Consider the following 10,177-nt stretch of genomic DNA (forward strand, 5'->3'; position numbering starts at 1 on the left):
CCTCGGTATTACTATTATCTCCTTCTTTTGCCTTACGCTTGGTACAATCCTTAGCCCAATGACCAAAGTCGTGGCACCAAGCACACTCATCTTTCTGCAGTCGCATTTTACTCTTTGAACGTCCTCTACCTTTACCATAACCACCATTCTTCTTTATCCTGTCTGATGAACGACCTCTTACAAAAAGCAAATAACTATTAGCTTCACTTGTAAGGTCTTCACGATCCATCTTCCTGAACTCCTCACTACGCAATGCTGTAGTGACCTTAGTGTATGTCATCTTATCCTTGCCGTGCATTAAAGCTTTAATCACTAGTTCATACTTTTCAGGAAGAGAGTCTATCAAACACAAATCTTGTTCCTCGTCGTTGATGTTCTCATCGTAGTTAACCAACTCAGCAAGAAGTTTATTATATGAATCTAGGTGCTTGGTTAAGGTTGCACCTCTCTTCATGTTATAGCGATACAAATTCCTTTTAAGATGTATCCTATTGGCCACGTTTTTCACAAGGTATTCCTTCTCTAGATTTTCCCAGAGATCCTTAGCTGAAGTCTCGTGCTGATAATTAACTGTTACTGCAGTTGCTAAACACCCTCGTATCGAAGCAAGACATAATTTATTCATCTTGTTCCACTGCTTATCAGACATCTCCATTGGCTGACCTTCTAGAGCTTCTTTTAGGTCAAGATGAACAAGAGCATCCATTACGTCTGTTCTCCATAAACCAAAGTTATTGGTTCCTGTAAACTTTTCTACCTTGAGTTGTGATCTATGTGAATGAAGTATTTCTTCTTTTGTTTCTTTATCTTTACTTGTGGACTCCGAATGTTCTCCTAAAGGATCTTTCGGATCAACTGGTTCATCTCCGTCAACCATTGTTCTTAAACAACCAAATAAAAAAAACAGAACCTTTGAGATTAGTATTACCTCAAGCAATCTTCAGAAAAAAAATACCTTCACTTCAACTTCAATATGAGTAACCTGTATCCAAGAGCGTTTCCTTGCTCTGATACCAATTGTTGCGCCAAAGCCTGCGGAAGCATTAGGTTTGCACTACTACGAGGTATCTCAATATCGCCAAGAACACAGTTACATACACAAGAAGAACAAGTATTTAACAAGGTTTAATCCTAGGGAAGGAATAAGCAATTTTATATATCACCGTATAGGTTGGAATATACAAAGCCTTTAGAAGAGAAGAAGAGAACTCCTACTTAGTTCTGGTGTGTTTATCTCTAGTCTCTGTATGGCTATTTATACACATCAATAGGAGTGGACACATTCCTTAACAAGGAATACTTTCCTACAAGTATAGGGTTTCCTAACTTAGCTCTAAGAACAAACCTCTTAAGCTTCTATACTTAGGACAAAAGTACTTGGTTTCCTTAACCAACTAGATTTCCTAATCTTAGTCCTTGACCATCCTATCAACATAGACCACCAGTACATATCATGCCACCACCAGAACCCGCTCTGCAGTACCATTAGCAGCATCACAGTACCACAACAACATTGAATCCTCAAAATCGAACCATAACTTGTCCACCATTAATCAACTTCAGCTCAGCTCTGTAGCAACCCATCTTTACTGTAGTTTCTTGCTTCAAACCCTTCCAATTTCTATCACAATCTTCCCTGTAAATCGATCCAGACATAATTCCAACACAAACCCATCCATCCAATTTCTTCAACAACAAATATCAAACCTTAATTTAAGCACCAACGTATCCTATTTCTAAAAGCAGATGTCCATCTAAGAACCAGAGTTTTTGCCTCATTGCATAACTTTTCATCTATTTTGTTAGAGTAGTTGTCTTCAAAAATCTACAATTACGCTCCCTCCAGAGAACCCAAACAACTGTAGCTGGGATGAGTTTCCAAACTATTTTTCCATTTGTAGAAAGCTGATTATTAAACCATGTTCTAGCTAGGTTTAACATTGAGCCTGGAAAAACCCAAAACCAATTCTCATTAGGTGTAAGGAACATGGAAAGTTATCAACTCCAACATTACCATTCAGCTCCGCATATAAAGACTTAACTGAAAAAATACCATCCTGTTGTAAAGATCATCTTATGGTATCTAGAAGGGCATCAAGAGTTGGTGGTGTGGAACATATGATGTTCAGTAGAGCAACAAAATAATTTGCTTCATAGTTTAACAATATTATTCTGAAATCAAACTTCCAAGAGACATCTTCTGTGATATGCTGAGCTGTATTCCCATTCTTCAATCTGCCAAGCTTGTATAAAATGTTGAAAGAGTTCATTAAACATACCTCTCCCCTCCATCTATCATGCCAAAAAGAAATATTTGTGCTGAGCTATATTTCCAGAATGTACATTTATAGAATAATTTATTGTTATAAGGGTACTTGTTTCAACTATATTTCTCCAGAGGGAAATCCCATGAACAGAATACACCGTACCTGGAGTCTAATAAGAGAAGGAGTAACCATATTTTTCAACAATTAACTTATACCACAGATGAGTTTTCTCAACTCCAAACCTTCAAAACCAGTTGTCTAACAAATCCTGATTCATGAGTCTAACATTAAGAACACCTAAACCCCTTTTTTCTCTAGAATCCATCATTTGATTCCAATTAACCAGATGAGAGCAATTACTGGTAGAAGAACTATGTTCCCAAAGAAAGTTTCTCCTCTTAATATTGATAATTGAGACATGAGCTCTAAAAAGAGATAAATAATAAATTGGAAGAGAACTAAGAATGTGCTTTATAAGAGCTAATTTACCTCCCTTGGAAAAAGAGCATTGATTCCAAAAAGAGAGTCTTGAATAAAACCTCTAAATGATGGGTCCCAGATTTCGTTGTTGTTAACTTTAGCTCCTAATGGCATTCCAAGATACATGAATGGTAATGTGTCTGTTTTGCAGCCAAAATCATCATCCCACTCATTCAAATTTGGAACTGTGCCAATTGCAATTAATATGATTTTTGAGGTGTTTACTTTCAGACCTGCAATGAACTCAAAACAATGTAGAATTGAAAATAGGTTTGTGAGTTCCTCCTTCTTGCTATACACAAACAAAATAGTATCATCAGCATAGTGCAAATGATTCACCATAGTTCCATCTTGCACAACTGAAAAACCATTAAGACTTAGATTTGCAGCTCTATCCAAGTATCTGGAGAATCCCTCCATAGAAATATGGAACAGTAAAGGTGACATAGGGAAACCTTTCCTAACTCCTCTTGTACTACCAAAAAAACCAAAGGAAGAACCATTTATTAGAACTGAGAATGATATTGTTGAGTACTAAACCCCATCTTCTTCATGACAGATTCTAGGTAGCTCAAATTGACTTTGTCAAATGCTTTATCTAAATCAATCTTGCAGACAATTCCAGATAACCCAGATTTCAGTCTTGAATCCACAAGCTCGTTTGTAATTAAAATACCATCAAAGATTTGTCTCCCATCCACTTATGCAAACTACAGATATGATATGAGCTTTGGCATCAACATCTTCAATCTAGAAGCTAATATTTTAGCTATAATTTTGTATGTGCTAGTGAGTAAATATATGGGACGGCAGTATTTTAGAGATTCAACATGATCTTTTTTTGAACCAAAGCAATGCAATTTGAGTTATGCTTCACATCTATGATATCCTGATCATAGAATTCTTGCACTGTGTTCATAATGTCAGTCTTTAAGAAACTCCGGCATTTTGAGAAAAACAAAAGAGGATATCCATCTGGACCTGGCGCCTTTTCTTCTCCAAAATATTTTATAGAATGCAATACGTCTTCTTAAGTAAAGTTGGCCTCAATAATATCAGATTCTATTGCAGTAATACTATCAAAGTTGATGCCCTCTAATTCAGGTCTGATGATCTCTTCCTCCTTGAAAAGATTCTTGTAGAAGTCTACAATGTGTTTTTATAATTTTGATATGTCATCCTCCAGCTTTCCATCTATGTTAAGTTGTTTAACTCTATTGTGACTTCTTCTTGCAGTTTTCTTGCTCATGAAGAAATTTGTGTTGTCATATTATGTTATCCAAGTTGTATTTGATATGATTTTCCAGGAAACTTCCTCCATCTTAATTACTTTTTCAAACTCAACTTTGAGAATAAATTTCTTGTTTAATTGAACTTCAGATAGAAGATCTTCTTTAGCTAAACTATCAAGAGCTTGTATTTCAGATAGAGTGTGCTTCATCTTAGAAGTAGCATGACCAAAAGTTTCTCTATTCCAAACTCTGGGATTTTCTTTGAGAGCCTTCAACTTACACCAGTGAATTGTGCTAGGAGTACCTGCAAAACAAAAAAATAACCACCACTCTTCCGCATTTTAATGAAACCATTTTCCAAGAACCACATAATTTCAAATATAAAAGGGCTTAGTCCCCAAGAAGGATCAGAAATGTCTAAAAGGATGGGTATATGATTTGAGTTTGGCCTAAGACCTGGATAACTGAGACTCTAAGGGGTAATGGTTTTCAGAAGAAGGTGAAATAAGGAATCTATCAAGTATGGACATGATAGGATTGGATTGGTCACTGGAGCAAGTGAATATAACACCTTTGAGAGGAAGGACAATAAGGTTATGTATTAAGATGGATTTGTCGAAACTCTTCATACTTTTTTTGATCCTAGTGCACCCCTTCTTTTCAGCATATTTAGTAATAGTGTTAAAATCACCACCCAGACACCAAGGAAGATTCCATTATCTGCAACAATTATCTAATTCTTTCCAAAAAGTCTTCCTTTCATGTGGTTTGTTTGTCCCACAAACATTGGTAAGAACCCTTTCAAAATTATCATCTTTGTTTTTGTATAAGACTGATAGTGTGTAATCATCCACAAGAAAGTGTGATACTTTCACCAAATCTTTATTCCAAAGAGTTATCATACCACCAGGATTCCCAATGGACTGTTGAAAATCCCACCCATAATTTGCATGACCACAAATTTGTAAAATGTCATAGTCAAAGCCATGCATCATCTTGGTCTCTTGTAAAATTATAATAGGTGCATTATGTAATTGTATCATCTTATTTACAATGATCCTTCTATTAGGTCAACACAACCCTCTTATATTCTAAGATAAAATTTGTAAACTCATTTATCAATAGCAGAACCACCAAAGAACCAATTTGAGAAAGATCAAAATCTAGTCTTTTACATTATGTCACTAGTCTTTTTGGAGTAGGACTAGGAGAACAAGTATCATCTGTTATCTCTTCAAGTATTGGCTCAAAACCTGGTGGATAAGTGTGTGTGATTCTTGAAGAACCAAATTCAAAATTATCACCATATAGAAAGGATATGAACGTATACTCCAAACCCCCAAGAGGAGTAGCTTTTTTTTTCGGTTCATGATAGAGTCAGAAAAGACTCCATCTAGATATATTATTGTTTGAACCACAAAGTCTTTCACAATAGCTGGAGCAGGTAGTTTATGAGCATTACTTTTAACTACAGGGCCCTCCAAAGAAATCTTAGTCATTAGAAATTTCTTCGAATAGTTAGGCATGTCACTAAAGCTTGCACTAAGTATAATTCCTAGTTGAAATAGCCTCTGAACTTCTGTGATAATCCAGTTTGGGACCATGAATTTGTTGATATGTTGTTGATGCAATGGGAAGTTTACTTATAGGTTTTTGATGGGTGTTAGAATATGTATGGAGTGGGTAATGATGTTTGAAGGTGTTTTGAGAATGGGTGGTTTTTTTAGGTTGGATGTATACAAGAGTGGAAAATAATTGGTAACAAGAATGGTGATTATTGGACTGATTGATCTTGAGATAGGTTTGATGGGACAAAAGTGTTTTTGTTGAAAGGTACGAGTGATGGGGTAGTTTTTGTTGATATGTTGGGTGAAGATTTATGTTTTGGTTTAATGGGGGAGGGATTATCAAAATCCTCAATAATAATGTGGAAAGAAGATGGTGCATCAACGTCCATTTCAGTGGCTTCATCAGCTGGTGAATGGGTTATAGATTCCATCTGAGTTGGTATCCAAGCTTGTCTCAATGGTTGATGCTTCTTCCTTTTCGATTTGGCTTGCATTTTTCTTGGATTTTTTGTGGACCCATGATGTGATTTTTTCTGTTCATAAGATTTCAAAAAATATTTCTTGATTGGCAAGTCAGATGTCGTAGTATCCACCATAATGACCATATCTTGAATTGATCAACTAACGAGCGAGATTTGTGGGTGGAGAAGCTACTTTCCTTTCTGGTATTATCTTCAAGATTTTTATTTCCTGATTTTCGCTTTGACTTGACCATTGGATGATTTTTAGGGTTCCGATAACTCCACTTAGGCTTATCGGCAATGAAGATTGAGCAGTGAAGGTATCCAAATCAGTGATCAGTTTTATTACTCGTGGGATATGATTAATACCTTTGGAATTTCTGATTTTTATTCTGATAGCAGATAGATCATCTAACTTCAGATAGCTTGGATCAATCAATAGAGTGTCACATTTGTGACGAGTTTCTTCCTGATGAAGATCATACTGGAATCGGACTGAGTTCTGCTCTGCGACTCGGCGACTTAATCGGAGATTTTTTCTATAATTTCTTTTCGTTTTCAGTGAATCTTCTTCATTAATTTAGGTGCTAGTTGTGATTACTTTCGGTTTCGATCTCTTCAGTTTTAATTGTAAGGTAGTGCTTGTTATTAATATGTCTGAAATCTGAAGTAAAATGGTGAAAAACTCAAATTCTCGACCTGAATATGAGATTTTAGAAAATTTAAAATCAGAATTTTTTGGTAAGAATATTACTAGTTCATCAGTGTTCATCCCTGATGAGGTTATTGATGAAAGTTTAAATGAATGGAGGTTTAGTTTGATTGGAAGACTGGATTTTGTAAAATTGAAGATTACAACTGTTGAATCACGTTTGAGGAATCAATGATCTTTTTCAGGTAAATGTCAATTTATTCCTATAGGTAAGGGTTTTTTCATTATCAAATTAGAGAATAAGGAGGATACAAAACTTATCTATGACGGTTAGATTTTTAACCTGAGTTACAAAAATCTACCAATAATTTTGTGCGGATGATTTTTCCAGGGCTAAGTATTGAGTATTGGAAAGAAGATATTCTCATGTCTATGGGCAGAGAAATTGGTACACCAATTCGTGTGATCCAACCACTCCTACGAAGGAGATTGGTTACTATGCCTGTATTCTGGTAGAGATTCATTTATAAAAACCTATTCCTAATAAAGTTGTGGTTGAATCAAAATACTGTAAATTTGAGAAAGAAATCAGAGCATCAAGGTTACCTAAATTTTGTAGTCATCGAAAGATAGTAGGACATTGGGTAACTGAGTGTAGACTAACAAGGAAGAATCAATTTCAAGGTGGTCAGAAACCTATTATTCAAAAACCGCAATGGAGATACACTCCATAGAAAGTTTCAGTACATAATTCTGGTGGATTTGATATTTGTTTTTCTTCAAAAGATGGCAAGGAAGGGGGTCCATCAATGATTATTGAAGACATTCTAAGTGAAAATGAGGATGTTGATGATATAATTCATCCTATTAATACTTCTCTAGTCAGTAAGCATAATGGTTTTACTGGTGTACTAGAATCTCCTAAAGAGTTTCCTTTACTATCTGTTGGAAAACTAATTGATGTGGGAACTTGTATTCAGCCTTTACACAACATTGTTGGTGTGTCTTCTTTGGGGAAAAAACCAGCTAATATGGTAACACCTCAAGTTAATTCTGAAACAGTTGTATCAAATAGTACAGCATCTGAAGTATTAACTATTCAAGTTTTGTCTAATATTAATTCTGGTGGAGCATCTTTGGAAGGATGGAAGGAAGTAACAGTTACCATTAATAAACTCAGAAAAGTTAATACAAGTTATATTGCTGGTAAGAGTATTGTGTCTCCTAGAATTTTTCAAAGCATTGATAGATGTAGCTGAAAAGCAGGACCAGATTTTTCCTAAAATGATTAGTAAACCTATTAAAGGGAAAGCTTTTAAAGGTATTCCTAATGTTATAACAAGAAAACAAGCTAATCCTTCAGTCAATCAAATGCAGGAGTGGGGAGTTCTAATACTTTTCATATCAATCAATCTCAATGAGAGTAATCATTTGGAATGTCAGAGGCTTCAAAAGAATTGAAGCCAAAGACAAATTGAGAAGTTTAGTTAATAATTGTAATCATTATTTTTTATGGGTAGTTGAACCCAAAATAAGAGTTTCTAATAATGTTAGTAGGGGTTTGAAACTTCATGGGATGTGTCAGATGATCATTCATAACTCTAGTGAAGATTCTAAAGGTAATATTTGGTTATTTTGGCATAGTTCTTTGCCTAGACCAACTGTAATTTCATCTACCAAACAAGATATTACTGTTCAAATTGGAGAAGTATTAATCACTGGTGTTCATGCTGCTTGTCTCACAATTGACAGGATAGATTTGTGGGAGGAATTGATGAAATGAATTTACCATGACCGGTAATTGGAGATTTTAGTGTGGTATTAAGTACTGAAGAAAATTTTGGAGGTAGAAAACCTTTGTTGGTATCCATGAAGGATTTTAGAAATTATCTAGAAACATGCAAATTATTACAAGCCTCAAGATCTGGTAAGAAGAGAATTCTCTACGATCTTGATAAGGCTTTTTACAATACAAAATGGTTAGAGTTGTATGAAGCTTGGTGTTATATAGGTGGAGTTAGATGTATTTCAGATCATGGTGCATTATTGGGTGGGGTGGTTAACTTAGAGAAACCAAGAAATATTACTTTCAGGTATCATTCAGTTTGGACTACTCATCCTGATTTTCTAAAAGTAATAGCAGAGTCATGGATAGAGGAATGTTCTGGTAATCATGCTGTTATATTTCTCAATAAATTGAAAAGATTGAAACATGTACTTAAAAAGTGGAACTGTGAGGTGTTTGGTGACTTGAGAATCAAATTGAAGCAAGATGATGAGGAAGTATTGTCTACAACTTTGTTGTCCAATGTAGACCCTGAAAACATCGAATTACTTAATAATCTGGTGACTGCAAGAGGAAAACAAGAAATTGTTTCTAAACAATACAATGAGTTGATGAGAGCTAAATCAAGAGTGAAATGGGTTAAGGAAGGTGGTGCTAATACTGCCTTTTTCCACACATGTACGAGAATAAGGAAGACTCAAAATAATATATTTGAGTTGGAAAATGCAGATGGTACTTTAGTAATTGAACAAAACCAAATTTTTGATATTTTGGTTACACATTATGAAAATAAATTTGAGGCAGGGAGCATAGAGTTTGCAGAGAATATTTTTGAAGTCATTCCTAAAGTGTTGAGTGAGGAAGATAATTTCTTCTTAGATGATATACCTTCATCAGTTGAAATAAAAGATGCAGTTTTTGCAATGGATGCTAATGGTGCTCCTGGTCCAGATGGATATCCTGGATGCTTTTACAGATATGCATGGAAGTTGTTGGAGTTGAATTAGTGGAAGCTATTCAGGTAATGGTTTGACTTTTCCGAACACCGAGGCCTGATGGTTCAATTGACTTGAGTTGTGGGGAAAGTTATTCAGTTAAGCGTGCTTGGCCAAGAATAGTCACGGGATGGGTGAATTCTCGGAAAGCTGCTGCCGGATATCCGCAAGAATTCCGTTAAAAATCCCACACTGGTGGATAACCGCAATGGGTAAGTTGAGATACAACTAGGGGTGGGTCGCTTGTTCTCGGATGGGAGAGTATGCTAGGACATTGAGCTAGATACTAGTTGGTCTCACAAGAGGCAAGGAACATCTACATTATACTGGGGCCTTTTCAGCATAATTGGCTTCAGATTTGGCAGAAAACTCTATAGATAAGCGTGTTCGGGCGCGAGTAATCCAGGGATGGGTGACCATCCGGGAAGTTTCTCTGGGTTACCATAGCGATGCCCGTTGAAAACTCCACATTGGAGAATAACCGTCACGGCTAAGTGGGGACAGTATTGGTGAAGGATTGGGTAATTACAAATGGTATCAGTTCCGATGACGAGTCATCTCCTGAAGGTGAGAAGGTACGCTGGACAGGGTTCATCTAGATGCTTGTCTCATGAGGGGGCAGGGAACGTCGGAGATCTGGGCATGAATATATTCTTGAGCCTTGGAAAGCTCCAATTTAAGGTGCTGGTATTATAATACCCTTATTCGGCAGGTAGGGTTCGTCGAATGGAATATA

General features: G+C 36.0%; 1 protein-coding gene across 1 annotated transcript; it reads left to right on the forward strand.

Annotated features, from left to right (window-relative positions):
* The first annotated feature begins 8,529 nt into the window (after positions 1-8,529).
* Positions 8,530-9,453, forward strand: LOC113337378. The gene has a single exon (XM_026583070.1). The coding sequence runs from the start codon at positions 8,530-8,532 to the stop codon at positions 9,451-9,453; it is 924 nt and encodes a 307-aa protein (XP_026438855.1).
* Positions 9,454-10,177: the final 724 nt, after the last annotated feature.

Source organism: Papaver somniferum, unplaced genomic scaffold (assembly GCF_003573695.1).
Source record: "Papaver somniferum cultivar HN1 unplaced genomic scaffold, ASM357369v1 unplaced-scaffold_16, whole genome shotgun sequence".
In the NCBI taxonomy this organism is placed as follows: Eukaryota; Viridiplantae; Streptophyta; class Magnoliopsida; order Ranunculales; family Papaveraceae; genus Papaver; species Papaver somniferum.

Coding starts and splice junctions, on each gene's coding strand:
- LOC113337378 (XM_026583070.1), top strand. CDS start 8,530: ATGAAGGATTTTAGAAATTATCTAGAAACATGCAAATTATTACAAGCC.